Raw genomic sequence first — 20,685 nt, 5'->3', positions numbered from 1 at the left:
TAGCTACCTAAATCAAGTGCAATTTCATCAATACAGATGACTTACATAATTTCGGTAACAACTAAAATAAATAATTTTAAAAAAACTAAATTATTTCAGGCTGTTACTGGCTGTGTTTTGGCTGGTGATCATGTTTTCAGTCATCACAAAGATCTCATCACATCTGCTTTTTCCCAAATACACGGGCTTATAAAACATCCTAAATCTAATTGTGCTCCCTTTCTGCCCTTTAAAAATAACTTTTCTCCATGTAGAATCCCCCAGATCCACCTTTGTGAGTTTGCTTTTAACATGGGTGGGTCTGAGTCTGGTGTATGAGCCTTAGCTTCAGTAAAAGCAAGAAGCAGACAAGGTAACTGATGCAATAATCAATATAATCTGTTGTGTTAAAGTGGTCATGTGTGTCCTGGATATTGGCATCAGTGTAATAACAAACACCCGGTTCAGGAAAATATAAAGCACCCAATTTAAGTGTGTGCATGTAATTTGAAGCATCTGAAAAAAGAACTATTTTTTTATTTTAATCATTAGCAACTTGTCCTTTATTTTAGGAAGAAAAACAGATACATTGTGCAGTATTAGATAAAGAAATTAATGCAGTGACACTTGAGTGCAGTATTGGCCATTTATATGTGGATCACAACTCAAAGGTAAGCTGTAAATGAATTTCTTACCTTTAAAAACACCCTAAATATGTTATGAGAATTTTTATGGTGGGGGGGGAAAAAATCTTTTCATCTCTTCATTCCCAACTAACATCTCTTATCATGTTGGTAGCTGTATCTCTCCTGCTACTTTGAAATGAATTGCTTAAACACTCCCTGGAATAATTCATTAAGGGACAACAGTGTTTGTATTCTGCATTGCCTGATTGTGCTTGGCTTCTAGACAAGAGAGCTGACTAATGCCATGGACATATGTGTTAGGTCAATTGAAAGGGAGTGGAAGACACAGAAAGCAAGTATTTCCTTAGTTCTGAATTTTTTAGGGCATGAAATTCTAAATGAGCTTAATAAAATATTTGCTTTGAAACTGTGTCAAGATACGCTGTCATTTAATATAAGGAAAAATTTATTTGTTCTACAGCTGGATTATAGTTTCCTCTTGGATGCAAGCTCATTAACCAGAGCAGAAGAGGACCTCAACATCGTCATTAATGCTACCTGGTAAAGTCTAATAAAAATTGCTCAGTGAAAAATACTACTAGCTTTGGAAAACAGGTAACTGGAGAGGCTTAGCAAAGCAGGATTGCAAGGAAGTAAATTGGATGCAAATCAAATAGAGAAACTACAAAAAAAAAATTGTGATATTTAAATAATGAGTAGGTTTTATGCCTGTAAAAAAATGTGGAGGGCATTAATGCCTTACATGTTGTTACCAATTAAATATTTTTATTTTAATAAGCTGAAAGGTTCCGTTTGGTATTTTTTACAGAAATAGCTTATGATTATGCCTTCAATACAGATTTTTCTCTCTTTGCATTTTTGTAGTAAAAACGAAGATGGGAACATGTTGCTGGATAACACGATAACTTTATCTATACCTCTAAAATATGAGATCGAGTTAACTACTCATGGGTAAGTCACCTATTGGTGTTACCTACACATCCACAGAACTGCTGTCTTGTTACTTCTCTAAGTTCAGAAAGTTTTTAAACAGAAGTGTGACATAGCTGAAAGATCCTGGGGCTGAGTTGGCACAGATATCCTGGGCTCTGACCCAGACACTTGTAGGCGTTGGTTTTTTTCCCACTACTGTGAGATGAGACCATTGGTATCTGTGGTTGAACTTGTCTCTGAACAGACTAATGTGTTTTAGAAGTGGAATATTTTTTAAAGAAAGATGTGTTTAATAAGAGCATAGCAGATCCTCTGATTCCTTACTTAACATGGACCATACTCTGGATTTGTTGTGGGGCATAACTTTGGGTGAAGATTTATGATTTTTTATGATTCATTTTTCAGAGGAAAGAGTACAAATGTAGAGGGTTTCTATTCCAAAGGCAGATGATTTCTCTCTGTGTTCCTGGATTTACTTAAAAGCAAAATTGGGCGTTTTCTTACGACCAGTCTTACTGGAGGCAGTGTGGAGAAGAGAGTTATGCTAATGATACATAGGAATTCTGTTTATTAACAATTTCTAAACCATTGTAGGTTTGTGTCACCAACTTCATTTGTTTATGGAGCAGAAGAGAAAGATTCACCAGTGACATGTATGAAGGAAAATATCAACTTCACTTTCCATGTAAGAGTTTTCCTTTGTAAACCCTGTCATCCTTGTTTTGAAGGTTAATGTTTAGTGCATCTAATGACAGTCTAGACAGTAGTAAGAAAACTTTTAAGAGTACAAGGGCACCATGAGTAATTTCTGTGCATTAGTGATGGGAAGTTGCTGTTAGAACACTTTTTTTTTGGCCTGGCAAATCTTCCACTGTGTGATCAGAGAAAAAATTCCTAACACCAGCAGGATTGAAAGTGGTGGAGCAGTCCTGAATTGCCACTTTTTCCTTTCAGAAACATTTCAAAAGTAATTACAGTAATAAAAAAGGAATTAGGAGCTTCTTGTAAGAGTATCTATAGCACCAAATTTGTCTGCAGTGGATTAAAAGCAGGAGTTTGGACATCAATCTCTCCTAGTTCCCTTTGCCTACTCTCCTGGCAGGCAGTCTGCATGACCTCAGGTACTCATCACAGATTAGCACCACTTACTCATCAGCTTTGGAGGAGGGAAGGGTTCACTAAGCCCACAGAATGAATGAACAAAATGTTAACACTCCCAGCACAATCCACTTTTGTGACAGCATAACAGAGCAGCTGCTACCCCATTCTGTGCAGTTTTATGTGTTTATGTATGTATGTTTTTGTTCCTTGAATAGCTGATTTTGAAGCTTTAACTGTTGAACTCTTCACCTCTTCCCCACAAGGTTATCAATGCAGGACCAAGCATGTCTCCAAATACCAGTTTAGAGATAATGATACCGAATGCTTTTCCACCCAGGGACTCCAAATTATTCAACCCATTGGATATCAAGGTAAGCAGAGGTTACTTAATGTATTTGTAGCTGTATGAATTCTATAAAAAAGAGCAGAACAAAGTCAGATAGGTACTCAGCTTGTGTTTGATTTGCTAGCCATGGTGAAGCAGAGTGAACTAGAACAGGCTCATCTTCAGCTCCACATGTTTCAGAATTCTGGAAATAAAATTTCCAGTTTTAATAATGATGTTATATTTATTTTCAGACAACAGCTGGACACTGCTCCTATAATAAATATCCCAGAAACTGTACTGCAGAAGAAGAAAATGAAACCATATTAAAGGATGTCATCACTTTCTTTTCAAAGCCTACTAAGAGGCACATGGTAAGGCCTGTCTTTTGGCATCAGTAGGAAATGACTGTGTGAATAAACCTTAAGAAAAAAGTGTATCTTATATCACGAAGTCACAGAGCCATCTTCCAAGGATGTGTGGTGGGACCTGTGCTAAGTTCAGGGTAGTCATAAGTGACTTTAGGTAAAGGGGTGAGGACTGAGCAGGAAAAGTTCATTAATGACACATTGCTGAAGGCAGGGTGGATGACAGGCACCCACAAAAAACTGCCAGAGGGGTATGGAGCTGAATGAGTGGGCCAACAGGATGGCAGAGGAAATTCAGTATCAGACAGAAAATGATGTATCACAAAAAAATAGGCTTTATTTTAATTAGGTGAAGTATGCAGATCAAATATTCATTGTCTTTTCCTCATCAAAACAGTGCTATCAAACATAATTAACAGGAGCTAGGTTAAAAAAAACCCAAATGTTAAAAAATAACTGAATTCCAAGGAAGACTATACAAGTTAATGGGACTGACAGTCAGTAAGAATTACAAAATAAATGGAAATAATTTTTGGCTGGGAAGCTATTAAAAATACTTGGGAGGCTGGGAGAGTGCCATACATGTGTGGCCTGTTGCAGCTCATCCCTCTGTTCCTGCTTGCAGACCCTGCTGGAGATCAGACACTCCACTGCACAGTCCAAACCAGAACTGCTCTTTTAGCATGGCTTTGCTGAGGCTTTGTCCTCATAGAAATCTCTTTTCTACACCTGTCTTTGATAAAGTACAACATTGTTTCATCTGTCATCTTAAAAAATGACAAAACCCCCAAAAATATAAATATCAATAGATACACTATATATAAAATATATAAATATATATAGTAGAAAATATATAAAAATATATTTTAAAAACTTTTTTTTTAGCGTTAATTTGGGACCTTTAAGTAAGCACATTACAGGAAATATCAGCCAATGATTGAGATACAGCTTGCAGTAAAATATCCAGTTTGCATTCAGCATTCTGGTCTTGGATAAAGAATAATGTTAAAGATATGATAAACATAATTATGTACTGCCTTGTGTTTTTGTCTTCTCCAAAGCTGTGTGAGGTGGTGCCAGGTGTCAGTGTACACATGTAAGGATCAACCAATTACACTGTTTGCACTGGACAGCATAGAGTTATTGTCATTTATCATAATTTATAAAAGCTCATGTGAAATAACAGTCTAAAAACAAACCCTAAACATATAAACAAATGATGACGCTTTTTCAGTTCTAAAATAACTGATTTTTTAATAAAAATTACTTGTGTTTTGTATAACAATTAGGCTCCTGTAGCTGTACCTTCAACACCTCTGGAATGGCACTGGTGGATGACAACCTCACGTTATACCCTGAGTTTTCAAGAATAAACATGAATCCTTTTGTTTCAGTCAGCTCCTATTGTCTTTAATGCTAAGATAATATAGTTGATAAAGTTAAGTTTTAATCTTTCCCTCCCTTGTACAGTACTGCATGAAAAATGACAGCCTTTGCTTACAAATACATTGCAAGCTGGGAAACATGGAAAGTGGAAAAGAAGCAACTGTTCACTTGCATCTGGAGGCTACTCCTCTACTTTTACAAATGGTAACACATGAATTTTCATACTTGAGAGGAATATTTCAAGAAATATTTGCAGTATACTCTGCATATAAATTGTAGGTGTTAGTATTTGTTTTCTAAGAGTGAAACATGATTCAAAGATGATTAAATCTAAATCTCTTGGGTTTTAACCTGTTTTATGTTGCCAATGCTAACACTCAAGGTGATGTATGAAAAACAAAAATATGTATTTTAGTTTGCCACTTGATGTTTATGATATGTATTGCTTTGCCTGTTTTGGCTGGGTTATGTAGGATGGGGATTTAATTTCAACTCAGAATTGTATTTTTTCTAAGAAAAGCAGTGTGGATGTGGACTTAAGTAAAATCCAACATGGCTTCATTCCAGCTTCTGGTACTAATTTGTTCTGTGCTCAGAAAAAGGCACCAATGTGTCTTTGTGTGACATTCTAGGTAGGTCAGCAGCTGTGTTATCATTTTTGCTGGGCAGGAATCAATGTGTTAAAGTTATTTATTAAAGGATAGAATTTTTTTTTTCTTTTAATCAGGATGATGCATCAGCGTTGAAGTTTGAAGTAAGAGCAACGGCCTGGCCAGAAAAAAATGCAAAAGTTATTGAGCTACATAAGGACAAGCAAGTGGCATATGTAAGAATTCTCTTAGGAATTTGTGATGAACATGTTAAAGTAGAAAAACTAACAGCAATTACTATAGTAGAATTCTATACATACCTATACAGCAGCAATGAAGATAGTGTTCATTACTTTAAAAATTAATTACTTTTCCTAGGGTTTTTTTAGTATCTATTAGGGAAAAAAACCCAACAGTTAGCACTAAGCTTATTTTATGTTTTTCAGGTCTATTTGGAAGGAATGCACCACCAGAAGCCAAAATACCATGTTACTGTGCTAATTATTTCCCTAGGCTTAATACTTGGTGTTACCTTGTTACTGGTTCTTTCATTTATATTATGGAAGGTAGGTTTTTGGTATTCTTTTGTTGCTTCAAGTCAGGAATTCATATTGTTGAAGGATCTGGGTTAAAGAATAAATAACATTTTATTATGATCTGTCCTCTAAAGAAAGATAATTCCTCCTGTATCTTGGAGTTCTTCAAAAGTGTTTCTCCTTTTTTTTTTTTTCCCCTTCATTTCATCCCCTGCATGTTCTACATTTTCTGTTACTCAACACCACGAATCCCCTTAAAATGTTTTATATGGCATCTCATGTTTGCAAATGATTTATATATTTTACTGATATCAAATGGATCATTTTTGTGGGATGGTGCTCCACATTTATCTCACTTGACACATGATGACATAGTTTAAAACATTGTTTCATTCCAGTATAAAGCGTTTAAAATTTCAAACTGCAACATAAATACTAAAAAAAATCTGGGCCTTAGTAAAAGAGAAAACTAGTAAGGATGCAGGTCCTCTGATGAGTGATTAAGTGATTGTTAACTTCTTTACCTATCGAGGTTTTCTCCATCCTTCATTTTTACATGGACATGTAGAAATGAAACAAATTTAACAGGAACATTTTATTACCATACTTGTAAAAATACTGGATTCTGTGGACTGTTAAAGTTCACAAGCCCAGGTCTTTACTCCATACAGGAGAGCACTAGCCTTGCAAAAAGTAAAGGAAGAAAAAGCAAACCTGTGGTTTCACTGATGAGTAGCACTTGATTCCTTGGTATGACAGAGCACTGGCAAACGCCATACTTCATAAACACCATACTTAGGCATTTTTATTTTAGTTAATATTTAATGGTTAAGATTTGCTAACAACAGATTCCAAATTATGTATTTCAGATTGGCTTTTTCAAAAGGAAATACAAACCAATCCCTCAAGATGTGAACAGAAGAGACAGCTGGAGTTTTAAAAGTGGGAACAAAAATGACTAAGATGGCAAATCAGTGCTTGATTTTAAAATGAAGACATTAAAATTCAGATTAATTCACAGGAGAAACATCAGCACCAAGAAACCTATGCCTTGAGTTTACTTGCTCTTACAAAACATGTTTTATTTCCTTGAACTGTATGGAGGATACAACTTACAGTACTGTTCTATTATGAAAATGGTAAACCAATTTGTTCTGAAGTCTCCCAGGATTATTTGAAATGCCATATATATATATATATGTAAAAAAAAAAATATATATATATATATATATATATATGTGCTTCCAAGCAGACAGAAGAACACTAAAGCTAAAGAGAAGAAGAATTGCTTACCAAAAGGAAGTATTTGTAGGAAGTAATAATTTTTGGCCAATCCTGGAAAGTAAGAGCTCAAAAACATTAGCATGAGTTATTCTATTATTTTTAAAATTTCGATAATATTTTGATTAGGCATTCAAGAAGAAATCCTCTCTCATGGTGGTCTGGCATTTTACCAAGGGTAAATGAGCTCAAACCCATGGGACTGTAAGTAGAACACACAGACCTAGAGAACAGCTCTCAGAAGCTCTGGGCTTCTGCAGGTAACCTTGTAATCTTTGGCTTCACAGGCACAGCCACATCACTGAAGGTACTTAGACACCCAGACAAGCCAGAACCAGGAAGGCCAAAGGTGAATTCAGAGCAGGGAATTGTGTGGGGTAGCCTGGAGATGCAGCTGTAGAAAGATTAAAGTGTTGGAGATCATCATTTGTAGCCATCTGTAACATGGTACTTTCAAGCACGATAGAATTACTTGTTTCATCCTTTCCTCAGACAGTGCTGCCGTAAGGTTTTGGACTTCTCCAATGAATTATTTCTGTGTGGGGTTTTTTTAAAGCAAGTATTTATTTTTATTTATTTGAAGATTTTTCTATAGTACTTATAATAGGATTTAATGCTGGCATTCTTCCAGAACCTGAAAAAAAAGACAGGCTTCAGAAGACAAAACAGAGACACATACCTAAAGACTCCAACTGCCAACCATAATGAGCCAAACTTTAGATTAAGTGCTTTAGAAAGTACTTATTAAAGGAAGTCACTTGGAGAGCCAGCTCGGGTTCTTGGGAAGGTGTCAGCTAAGTTCCATCCAAACAGGCACCCTCAGCAAAAGGCAAACAGCTGAACAGAAACGTGGAGCAAACCACTGCTCTGCTACTCCAGGACCTTTCTTCGGCTAGCTAAGTTTGCACTGCCACCTAGCTTTGGTCAAACAGCACAAGCCACAGGGGAAAAGAGCCTTCCTGTGCTCCCCAGAACAGCTGGAGACTGTTCAACTGCTTCAATCACTGAATTTACTGCACCAGAAGGACAGAGTATGGCTGCGAGGCTGGCCCTTGGATGTCTTTCTGAGCTGCACCAAGGAAGGAATGTATCAGCACAAATACTTCAAAGCTGCACCGTCCCACGGGAAGGAGCCTGAAACTCAAACCCCAGCGCGTGCCTTCAGCAAGCACTTCTGCTACTGCAGTGCTTGGTGCCATAAAAGCTGTGTTGCCCACAGATTCCAAAGGTATTTGGGACCATTTTGTAGCTTCCTTTCACTTCATTTGATGCCAAATGTGTGGATCGTTCCAAAGTATTTTTTCCTCTAATATCTGCAGTGCAAGGACAAATGAATGTGCGTATATTTTTTTAAAAAGTCAAAATAAAGTATGTCGAGAATGAAATACTTTCTTGCAAATCTATGTAAAAACTGTACCTAAAAATGCTTACCTTCCACATGGCTTTAGTGAATTTTTGCACTTTAACCAAAAAAAACCTTTGAACAGAAATTAGCTTGACATTACAGCGTACTGTGAAAAATATACCTCAAATACTGGAATAAGCATTCGTGTTCTTTTGAGTACAAACAATGCAAGGAAGTGAAACCAAAGCATTTTATTTATCTTTGAAATAGTTTACATAAGTCAGTACATGTGATGATGATGCCTTGGAAATTGTACACTTTCTATTCAGATTTGATTGTTAACATGTAAATGTTGGCTGCATTTTCTTAGGGTAAGAAGCAAAATTATGAAGCTTTTATAAACCAGGTTGACAAAAAATGTACAATGTCCTAACAGTGGTAAGATTAAAAAGTATTACTCAATTGCATTTTATTAAAAAAAAAACCCTGAACAAGTTAAAAACCTGAATGCTGTTCATTCTGCAAGTTCAATTCTTTTCTTAAATTTCATTTAATAAGTAACAGTTCAGTCTACTAAATGTTGCTGGAATGCCTTTTTAGACAACTTAAAGAAGCTTAGTTTGAATTGCCTTATCATGTTAAAAATATTTGATGGGACAGAGTATGAATTTTAAGGGAAGACTGCTCCCTCTGACTTGGACAACAGGTAACAGCTTGGGCTAGGGAGCCAAATCCTCATCTGCAGTACTTAGTCCTGTGGATTTATCACAGATAAGAATTTTTACAGCTGTTTAAAATCATAGTAGCTATACATCTCTTGTAAAGGCTTAAGCCCTTGATTTAGCAACATCATACAGGGGCTGGATTTCACATTATACTCTACTGCTTCCTGAAGAAATTGTCCTAAAACAATTCCCTTTTGCCCTGACACAGTGCAGCTTTCACACCATTATGTGAGCACTGCCTTTTGAAGGACTCCTAGAGGACTGACCAGGAAAACATTTGCTATCCACAGTCCTGCAGATGGAAAAACACAGTCTGCTACTTTTCATCTCAAAGGAAGCCAGTTGCCAGAAAAAATACAGCCTTAATTTGCTGTCCTCTGAAATAACTGTCTATGATATTAAGCAAATTAAAAAAAAAAAACCTCAAAAATTATGTTTATGCCCTACAAGGAAATTATAAAAATTTAAGTCAACTCTTTAAGTTACTTATCACAGCTTTAGTGTCAGCAGCACCAAAAACTATGCTGAATAACATTTCTATTCTAAGACAGAGAAAATATTAACTTTATACGAAGAGCAGTTTTCAAAATACATTTTAAGAAAGGAAAGCCATAGAGGACATCAGCATATTCTATTATTTGATTAGAAACATTTTGAGAGCAAATATATTAAGGCAACATTAAAAATCATAACTAGAAATAGAAGACTTGATTAAAAAATAAATGCAAACATTTTTATTTTGCCACCACTCTTCAGCTAGAGCTGGTGAGTAGAGGTATGGTTCTTCCCTGTGCTAAACTGAGTTACCTGACAACATGGATAGCAGCAGCAGACTTAGATGTATCTCATTCTAAAAAAATCTAGACTAATGCAAAAAAAAAAAATTTCTTCTATTTTGATGGACGCTTCTCAAACCCCAAATTTGTAAGAGACCAATATAATCAATTCTCAGTTTTTCTTGTTAAAGCCTAACAGCTTCAATACAGTTAAATAGTACCTGATAAAAATATGTAATTTAGTAGGAATTTAAACACAGAAATAGAAGAAACATTAATAGATTGTCTGCTACAACTGACATCAGTACAGGCCCAGACCTTAGAAAGCTGTACATAGGGATGAGAACAGGATTCTTTATTGCACAGTTTCCAGTGTCCCTTCTAGATGCAGTTGCATGTCACTTGGGAACTCTCCAGCTCATCCGTGTTCACTCCATAGAGATCAATAAGTTGAGGATGCACCCTGTGAAGCAAGGAAGTCAAATGTTATCAATCAAATGTCATCAACTCTTGCAATGGGTCTGCTGCTTTTTGAGGTCGGCCAAGGAGCACAAATGTGTATGAGCTTTAATATGGAAATAAATCAGGGTGAATTACATTTTTACAATTCCTAAAGGATCATCTTTAAAAGACTATCTTATATATCCTACAACATGAACTGCCTTGTATTTTACACAGCAGACTTACTCTGAGCTGTGTGCCTTCACTAATCCTGTGTGCATTGCAGAAAAATGAGCCACTGCCCACTTAATTCCACTGCTAATCCTCCCATTTGCTATGTATTTGTAGTCTCATTCTTAGATGCTGGGGACTATTCTTAGATATGGAGACTATTCTCAAGCAGCATTAAGTTTTCCACAGTTGAAGAACAACATGTTTTTCTTAACCTTTCACGTGCTGCTTTCCGAGTAGGAATCCTTGTCCCAAAAGGAGCTCCTCATGGAGACACATCATATACATGTGTTCTCCAAGAAAGGGAGGGTAAAGTAACAGGAAAAAAGGAGGAAGAAGCAAAGTAACAAGAAAGAAGAGAACTGGAGTGGAAGCTGATGAACACCAGGATGGAAAGGCCACGTGAGCTATAACAAACCTTTCCAAAGATGAACACAAGGCAACCGAGGCAGAGGCCCAAACGGTGGTGGAAGGGCCAGACCCTGCAGTGCACAGCATTTCTGCTGTAGGAACATTTAGAACACCTAACTCTGGTTCCATCTGTGCCCTACAGAGATGGAACACATCCAAGAGTGCAGCACTATCTGTTACTAGTGCAGCACTATCACATAACTAATCTGTTACAGGTATTTGGTCCCTAAATGGGATATTTAACCTTACCGAACATGAACTTCTGATGCTTCCTTCATTAAGTCTCCATCTATATTCCAAGGGTAGTTTCCTTCTGCATTCAGACACACATTTTCCTTGGCATCAGGTCCCCATTTAAGCCTTGGTTGTACTTTTACTTCTCGAACTGTGTAGGTCTCAACAAAGGGAAAATTGAACTAAACCAAACACAAATAGACAGCAAATGAAGACAAAAGATACAGGAGGTAGCTTAGAACAAAATGGGTTATTTGAAATTAAAATGCTGTCTTTTTTTTTTTTTTTTCGGTCCTAAGTGGAACATTTAACTCAAGCTTTGACCACATGAGACATTCTATATTCCAGCTAGCATTTATAGATTAACATGATGTTTTAATCCTAAATAGTGCCTCAGGAGAAAAATGGTAGTAGTCCATTTGTATTCCCATATTGGACTCGATCAACCTGCAGGTAAGGAGGTGTATTTTGTGTAGACCAATTACTTTCAGAATATGTGAAAGCCCAAGCAGATTGTCTCCTGTGCTCTGTTCATCATCACCAGCAGTCTTGTCCTAAACCAGGCTAGTTAGAATCCTACTAAATGGTTGTCTTAAGCTTAAAGGGGCCCACATCTCCTTGTCTGATTTGTAACTACAAAGGCAGGGAGAAAAGCAAGGCCTTCTTCCAGAAGCATAAAAAAGCTCCTGGAAAGCTTAAGCTGTTTCCTCAATTCAGCCATTAGTGCTGGAATTGTCACCCATCTCTCCCCCAAACTCCCTGGCTGCAGGTGAATTCAAACCCAAAACTTCCTGTTAAAGTGATTTCACATCATCCCAGAACATTTGAATGAGTACCAGTGTTTGGGCTGAGCAGTGGGGCTTTAGGCAGCAATAAGATCTGTGTTTGAATGCTTCATTTTTCTCTTCCAAGACAGAATTATGATTACAATTTTGAAATACAGTTCTGCAAGCATCATAACTACATGGGATGCATACCTGCTAAAAATCAATGCTCACAACCCACTGCTACCAGCACAGCAGTGACCTGCTGAAATTACCAGCTTCACCAATTTTTGACAGAGTTGTGTGATGCCCCTGCAGTTCTGCATTCTCCATCTCAGTACTGCACGAAATTCAGACACAGCATGCATTTCCTTATTGTGGTGAAAGGGCTTTACACCCATAAAACTATGGTACAACACAAACACAATTTAAACCACAACAGATGGACTGAAATAGGCTAATCTGTATTAGTCTAGTGATTTAAAAAAAGAAAAAAAAATCAGATAAAAAGGGGCTAATGTATTCTGACAGGAAGCTAAGTCTCCTTATGAGGATGCTAACATTAACTGTTGCAGCTTGTCTACTTTCATGATTAACTGTTCTTTTTGTAATCACCAGGAAGAAATTAATGGTACCTGATTTTTTGCACTGGTGTATCTTTTCAGATGCTTTATGAACTCTGATCGAGAGGTATTTTGTACAACAATAAGAGCCATGCTTCCATTATTCAACCTGTAAAATAGACCAAAAAGATAATTAAATTATTTGGAAGTATAACAGGCTCTTCAATAGCCTAGATTAGAAGGAAAAATTGTTAAAATCCTACAAGAGTAAATTAATAGGATAGTCTCAATGGTTTTGCAAATCATTTTGCTGACCCCCACTCCACTGATCAATATAAATTATGCACTGAAGTTTTTCAGCATCGATATATTTATAACATACATTGTAATAATAACTTGTAGTCCTTTATCAATAGCCATAATTTCTTGAACACAATACATACAGTCTAAGAAAAGCTTGCTTTTCTACTTAAGAGATGGTTTTCAAACATCGGGGATCAGAGACTTCTCATTTTACTTTTCTCTCCAACAACATGTAAGAGTTACCATAAGTGCTGTGAGGCAGAGCTGTACCCAGAAAACAGTGCCACGGTGCTTGGAAGCCCCCCCAGCACAGACCCAGTGCAGATGGGTTCCCCAGCCCCTCCACTAACATCCATGCTGCCCTAACAGAGGCTGCCATCTCCAACTCACCCTCTCTTAGCAGCTCTTACTACAGTTCTATTTATACATTTCACAAAACAAAAGTTAAGGACTAAGAATTTTATACGAGATAAAAAAGTCATGCACTAGAGATTAAACAAGAAGAGCCCCCACAGTGCAGATGCTCAGTGGCTCTCAGTATCCAGTCACCGTGAGTATCTGAGCATCTTTGAGAACTGGGGTCAGATAGTAAGTCAGTGCCAGTTCCCCCCATTCCCTAATGGAATGTACCTGGACACAGAAGCTAACAGCTGGAACATCCATGCAACCATGCCTAAAGTTCCACTGGAGTTACAGAGACAGATCAGTGTTCAACAAGAGTATCTGATGAACATGGCAATGCCTGCTGAGACTGCCCTCTGGAGAGAGCTGGTGTATTTCCTATCTTCTGCACATAGATGCATACACATATTTATTTAGTTAGCTATTCAGCATTTATGTCTGGAAAATATCTTGAGGGTTTAAAAAATATTACTTCCAGCCTACCAGCACTGAAAGTGACAGTTCAGATAGCTACTGAACAGCTGCATCAGGAATGTTCTCACACCTTGGTAACAGCACTATCTGGGAGGGTAATTGTTACATAAACATTAAGCCAGTCACCTGGCACAATAGTACTTTGCTGATTCAGGAAAGAGTGATGATGACATTTTAAAAGCTGCCTCCTTATCATATTTGTTTCAACAAAAGGGCACAGCAGACTACGGGGCATTCAGCAGGAGAGCCTTTCATCTTTAGAAATGGCTCAGAATTCTCATTAATTCTCTAGGAAGCCCCATCTGCAGTGAAGCATAACATCTACCCTGTGAAAAACACATCCCACGGGGCTCACACAGCACAGACTGTTAAATGTATCTGGACATGTCTCTGCAAATTCAGACCAGTGTAACTGGTGTTACAGGCAGCAGCCAAAGCTTGCATCCCACTTCAAATGTCTTCAGAGGGCAGAAGCCTCTTGGGGAAAAAGAAGGGAGAAGAAATATAGATGAGTTCTTCCCATAGTGGATCTCAAGTCTCCAACAATCAGTGCCACATTTTTGTTTCCCGTATTGAAAAGACTTACAATCAATACACTATTCACTATAAAGGAAGCTCCTGTGTCAGTCTAGCCCTCCTACTCCACTAGCTGACCACACTTTAGGATTATTTTTAAAAAGAGATGATAGAACAAAAGCTATTAATACACACAAAAAAATAGGGAGATCCACTGAGCAGCTACACTGGGAGAGAAACTGGCTCGTCCAAACCTGCAGTAGTTTCATGGAGCTGTCACAAAATTCCCTGTCACTTAGAAATGGGGAAGAATAGATAGAAAGAGAAAGCAAAGCTAAAATTCTTACCAGAATTTTCCAACTGGAATATAAACACACTAAATGCAGAACAAAGTTCCTAAGACAGGACAGCATCAGAGCACTGTCTTGAGGACTATGAGACTGGCAGGACCCTCATAGCAAAGAAAACTTCTCATTAAGAGTTGGGGCATAAATAATTTGGTTCTACATTGTTTCAAAGAAGTCAAATTCTACTAGATAAGCCAGTAAATCTGAAGAAAAACACCTCATCATTTCTTCTCTAATTTCACCTAGTGACAATCACTCCATAAACTTTCCTGAGTGTTGGGATTTTTTTGGCACACACACACAGAAGTCTCTGCATTCTTTTTTCGAGGGAGCATTTTGTACTTTGCATACAACTACAAAGTTTGTGCTTGCTATTCTGCTCAATTGCCAGCTGGACACAACAGCTACAAATATTTACCACCTAAGAATTGCTTTGGTCACCACCAAGTAGGCTCTCAACAAGGACCTAAAGGCAAAATGAGGCAATGTCAACAACCAGGTTACATACTCCTTTCCCTGCAAGTAGATGATTTATTTCTCAAGTTCTGAGGGAAACAAAACAAAAAAAATAATGAGAAGAAAAAGACAGGTGTGAACTTTAGTCCTTAATAGCATGAGAAACACTCATATTTCATTTTTTGCTGGCTGTAGAGCAGAAGACTAGGGCCACTTCTCTATCTGAAAAAACCAAAATCTAAGGGTGAAGTTTCCCCATAAAGCCAAATCCTATGACAGATGACTGCTCGATGACTACTACTTAAGTCAGACTTGCCAACTAATTTAATCACAGCAATTATCCACTCATAATTCTAGTTAGACTGCTTGACCTTATTTGCCTGATCCAAAAACTGATTACAGTTCCTGGGATTATCGAGTCTGCTGCAGTCTACACTCCCTCCCCCAGTCCAGAGGGACTAGACTACCTAAACATAGGCTCATATTCTCGGAAAAGCCAAGGTCTTAAGGTAAGATGTCAGAATTTATAGACATGACTAATTCTCTAAACCCATACTGACCTCGTATTAGGTGCCAAGCCTCTTGGTGCCATTGAACACAGACAAGGGATTGCCATAATGCTCACATTCAGGAAGTGACCCTGAATTTTCTGCCATTGATCCTTGCTACCTAAATATAACAGAGTAATTCTATATTACCCCAGTTAATCAGCCATGGTTCACGTTTTTAAAAATCCTAAAAGAAGAAACTCACCTTTCTTTGTTCTCTCTTTCTTCTTTCTAAAAGGGTAGAAACATGTAGGTAAAAAAATTGAAATCATTTTTGCACATTGAAGCAACACATACTTTATGACAAAAATAACATATTAGTGGAACTGAACAAATCAATAATACTGAGTGTAAGACTGCCTTGTAACAAAATCCTCTGTTAAGTCTACAGGAAACACTTTACAATATGTACAAATTTGCAGTCCTCAAAATAAGTATTTCTTTTTAAGATTATATCACCTGTTGATTAAATTTGAACAAAGTAAAGAATATGTAGAATTTTATTCTCCAAAGACATATTTTTGTAGTCTTGGAATTTCATGAATCAGGTTTACTTACCTGTCCTTCTCACGAGAGTCCTCCTGCAGAATTTGTAGAGGGAGAAATGACACTTCACATTCCTCTGGCCTAGAAAAGTATTGACATTTACTATGATGCAAACCAATATTCTGACTGTTAGACAGACTTTTATCAAAGTTAAGATGGTTTTAAGGAGATCCTGAATGTAAAGAATTTATTTGCTCTTTAAGTTGTAAGAGGGATATACATCACATCTGAGTTAAATCTGTCTGCAATTAAGATAAACTACTGCCCTCTCTCTCTCTCTATCAGATTTATTATTTCGCTTTCCACAAGAAAATGAGAAACAGTAGAAAAACATAACACATCTCTTGGCATACTTGAGATCTGCCAGTGTTTTGATGAAAGCAAAATCCTTCCTCTGACTGGAGGGCATCCAGCGGTGCTTCTCGGCCAAAGCCAAAGTCCTCGCCCCAAACCCAAGCATGGCTGAGAACCCAAAGCGCAGCAGCTTGCTTGGAGTGCTGAAAGTACACACATCTACTGCTTGAACGTGTCCTAACATTTCACAGGTAGAGAACAGGAAAAAAAAAATAAAAATTAACATCTATGTTATTTCAAATGACGCGCAACTTGCTATTTCTTTTCCATCTACTTTAGCTGGGAGGAAAAGAAAATCCCTCCAGGCTCCTCTCTCTAGGAAATGAAGTTTTACTAATCGAAACCAGAATCAATCTAGATAAAATTAAGACTCTATCAAAGTAGTCGTTTCAGATGCTTGAAAATGTTAAAGTTATGGTAAAACATTCAGCTACTTCGTAAGGCTGCAAAGGGTCTGACTCTTAGTTCTGTGCACATTTTCAACAACTAGAATCAAGGAAAACGTAGTACTGGTTATATTTGCATAAATCTCTGCAACCATTTCACCAATGTAATGACTGCACATTGCACTGGAGGATATATGGGAACTCTTAAATATAGGTTTTAGATGCATTCATGTTTACAGTTATAAACACATGATTCTGTTCATGATAGGATATATACACTTTTTCATTAACAGACCCTGGGCACCTTCCATTGGATTCAGTGTCTCTGATTTTTAAAGAAAGACAGGTTTAGATTTTGCCTGTAAAGGATTTTGTATTACAACTTGAGAAATAAAGCAAAGGCTCTTCCACTGCAGACTGCAAGACCAAGAGAAGAGATACTCAAGAGGGACCTTACTCTTCTTTCTCTTTAATTAAAAAAAAATCTACAGAAAGGCTTTTTTGAAAGTAAAATTATCATCACCTGAGAGAGTATTTGCTATTTCCTAAGACCCAAAAATAAGATTTGCACTAACAACCTACTTTTCCCTTTTAGCATAATTACATTTTCATATTCAAAACCCATTTATTGTGCAGACCCAGTGGCAAATGATACCCTTTTTTTTTCTATGAATAAATCTATCGAAACTGTTAGTATTTAAAAGAAATGCACCTGGAGCTAAGACCAGGATTTGGGTTTAAAAGCCTTACAATATAGGATTCAGTGACACAGCAAAATGCTATGCCTTTACTGAGCAACTGTATGACAAAGTTATGACAAACTTCTACATGCTGCTTTATTATTAATAATCTGGTAATGATTGCAAAAATATTTACCCATTACAATGTGCAATGTTGCTGTCACTGCATGTTTAATACCATAGAGTGTATGGGCCAAAATATTTGTAGTACCTGTAAAAGAGAATAAAACCTGCTTCAAAAAACATGAGAGATACAGAATAAAAAGAACAAACATACTCAGCATTTTTAATTACTGCATTTTCAAAAAAAAATAAAGCCTCCCCACAATTTGTCTTGTTAACAGCAGAAATGCTGAATAGTGTTAAATTACAACCTTTAAAACTTCCAGAGGTCCATAAAATTTTCTCTTCAAATTCATTCATAAGTGCCATAAAAATCAAAACAGGGTGGGGGGGAAGCAACCTTCTCAAAATATTGCCTCTTTGGGTTTTTTTAAAACCATCTCCTTAATAATCACCTCTTCTATACCCAAGTGCTGCACTAAGGAACTAGAAGGCAGATTATCCAATAAGATGTATTTGGGGAATATTTTTAGGTTGATGAAATAATACCCAGACAGTGTAAAACTGTACGTTTTCCAAGCCAAATGATATTTAATCTAGTCAGAGATAGCTGCTGTGCTTCTTGCAGGCTACATTTTAGACTCTTAGAAGGAATAGTGAAAAAAAAAATAATAATTACTGCACATCAGCTTCACAAGTAAGAGCTCAATGACTGAAAAACAGGGAAGGCAGGATGTGACATGTGACAAACAGGTGACTTGCACTCAGTGCACCAAAACTGATCCATCTCACTTCTGTTTGTCACTGCCTGGACTCTGGCAGCCAGTCCTTGTACCAGCCACCAGACAGAAGAGCAGAGCAGATTTTGAAACAAGGGACTGAATAAATCAGGGGGCAAAGAGAAGAAAAAGTCAAAACCCAGCAATGTCAGCACAGAGTGAGTGGAAAATCAGCTGTCAGTTTGTAAAAGAAGCAGTTCTGAAGCCCTTGACTGGTAGTGATTGTTACGTCAAGGCATTTTACCTGGGTAAGAAACATGGAGATATGTATGTAAATTTTGCCCTTCTGCTTTACTGCCTAGGACATAAAATACTGTGTATCAGCTGACTTTTTAATATAAATCTATTTTTTAAATCGTGAAGAAGGAGCAGTTGTGTCTTTCCTGAATGGGTATAGTTTTTAACAAAAATTGAATTGATTTTTCTCATTTCTGGCATTACTCAGCTAAGCAGAAGAGCAAAAAAATTCCACTCTGGAAAAATAAAGGCCTGCCACCAAACAGGCAGAATACTGACTTCTTCATATCACTGATTAAGGGATGAATAATTCAATAACAGCTTAATTAAAGAACAAAAATTACCAAAGAACAGTTTAGAACTTAACACTCCCATATAAAAATGACCTCACATAGATTTTTAAATTATTTTCTTGTTTGAATTTTTTAATAGGCTACAGCAGCAATAGATAATTCTGGATGTTAAAGTTGCCCTAACTTTTATAGAGAATTACTTGTCTTTCTAAAGTAGGGGAAACAGAGGAAAGGGAAAGGCTACCACAAACAACAGGCACTCAATACTTAAATAAGCACTTTTAAAGCATCTTGTTCCTTTTAAAGCACATTGAAAAATCTTGTTTATCCCCAAATACTGCTTTGAGGTCATGCAGAGTGTAGAAAAAAATACTGAATTTGCAAAGACTGATGTACATAACTACACAGCTCTGAAGGCATCACGCTATTCTTATTCAGGAATATGTCCTTGATTTTTTCAATAATTTCTCTAAATAAAAAATGTAGTATAACTGGGAATCTCATCACCTGTTATGTCCTGTGAGCACTTTAGCCTCTGAATGTAATTCAGAGCTTCAGAGGAATCTGCCATAACATCAGAGAGAGGAGCTCTTGAGTTCCTGCTATATGAAGGAAGTGAGGTACATCTTTTAAGGTGTATCTTAAAAAACTGCAAACCCCCCTACATTTAACCTAAAAAGCAATTCTTCACAGAATACTACAAGTATATGCCCAACACTATTTCATGTTTGAATGACTTCAGGGATTTGAATTCCAGATCCAACTAGTTCTGCTTTGCCAGCAAAGGTAGCTGAAGTTGTAACTCAAAAATACTCAAATATTTCCTTCAGTCAGAATTATACAGCTCTTACCAACTGTTAAGGGTATGTCTTCAAAACAAAGGAAGTCACACATACAAGCAGCAGATCTTTACAAGTCAGGCAAATCATGCTTACTTCCTGTATGTCAAAATAGGGCAGTTGCTAAAAAAAGTACTTCACTTCTCACTGAAGATCAAGTTAATTAAAGAGCACAAGGTGGAACACAGTTTGGAAGCTCAAGCTGGGTGTAAGTTTAAGCTGCAATCCTGATTTAAGAGTAATTTATCAATGCAGATGGCAGCAAGATACCAAACGACCACAGCTGATGTCAGTACCAATCTTCAAACTGGCTTTAATGAGACTTAAATCTCATTCCTACTAAACAGGATAGGCACAAGTAATTGCATCCTTCTCTTACATCTTTGGAGCTCATTAACATTTGCAGAAGTAAACAAGGCAAAATCCAACTTTCAGGACTCTGAGGAAGATAAAACAAGTTCTGTGTTCAAAAACAAAAGTACCACATCCACCCTTCCACAAGTTGAAGAACAAGACCAAGCACAGTTTTGTGGGAGCAAGCACCATCATATTCTCTAAAAACTCTCCTTAGTACATGCCTACCAGCATTTCTGATCCCAGTAATGACTGGAAAATGTGCCTCATTAACTAAGTCCTATAAGAGCAGGATGACAGACAAAATAACCCAAACCAAAGCAAACAAGCAAACCCAAAATATGCAGCCCATAAACAAAGCAGAAACTATAAAAGTTACACAAAAATAATGATACAAGCCTTCCTGATTCAA

At 37.0% G+C, this 20,685-nt stretch overlaps 2 protein-coding genes across 2 annotated transcripts in view; one reads left to right on the top strand and one right to left on the bottom strand.

The window, feature by feature from the left end:
- ITGA4 (integrin subunit alpha 4) overlaps window positions 1-7,112 on the top strand; it is a 32,787-nt gene extending 25,675 nt beyond the window's left edge. Inside the window, exons 19-28 of the mRNA XM_062498399.1 lie at window positions 552-650; window positions 1,087-1,166; window positions 1,491-1,577; window positions 2,154-2,244; window positions 2,924-3,031; window positions 3,240-3,359; window positions 4,824-4,943; window positions 5,467-5,565; window positions 5,776-5,895; window positions 6,735-7,112. Coding sequence (XP_062354383.1) covers window positions 552-650; window positions 1,087-1,166; window positions 1,491-1,577; window positions 2,154-2,244; window positions 2,924-3,031; window positions 3,240-3,359; window positions 4,824-4,943; window positions 5,467-5,565; window positions 5,776-5,895; window positions 6,735-6,827 — 1,017 coding nt within the window. The 3' untranslated portion in view covers window positions 6,828-7,112. The remainder of the gene's footprint in view (window positions 1-551; window positions 651-1,086; window positions 1,167-1,490; window positions 1,578-2,153; window positions 2,245-2,923; window positions 3,032-3,239; window positions 3,360-4,823; window positions 4,944-5,466; window positions 5,566-5,775; window positions 5,896-6,734) is intronic.
- Window positions 7,113-10,373: 3,261 nt separating this feature from the next.
- The window catches only part of CERKL (ceramide kinase like), a 28,731-nt gene continuing 18,419 nt past the window's right edge, over window positions 10,374-20,685 (bottom strand). The window contains exons 5-12 of the mRNA XM_062498312.1: window positions 17,845-17,919; window positions 16,582-16,759; window positions 16,241-16,309; window positions 15,888-15,913; window positions 15,695-15,803; window positions 12,709-12,805; window positions 11,325-11,491; window positions 10,374-10,455 (exon numbers count right to left, since the gene is read on the bottom strand). Coding sequence (XP_062354296.1) covers window positions 10,374-10,455; window positions 11,325-11,491; window positions 12,709-12,805; window positions 15,695-15,803; window positions 15,888-15,913; window positions 16,241-16,309; window positions 16,582-16,759; window positions 17,845-17,919 — 803 coding nt within the window. The remainder of the gene's footprint in view (window positions 10,456-11,324; window positions 11,492-12,708; window positions 12,806-15,694; window positions 15,804-15,887; window positions 15,914-16,240; window positions 16,310-16,581; window positions 16,760-17,844; window positions 17,920-20,685) is intronic.

The sequence above is a fragment of the Cinclus cinclus genome, chromosome 9 (assembly GCF_963662255.1).
Source record: "Cinclus cinclus chromosome 9, bCinCin1.1, whole genome shotgun sequence".
In the NCBI taxonomy this organism is placed as follows: Eukaryota; Metazoa; Chordata; class Aves; order Passeriformes; family Cinclidae; genus Cinclus; species Cinclus cinclus.
This window is presented reverse-complemented; position numbering and strand designations above follow the sequence as displayed.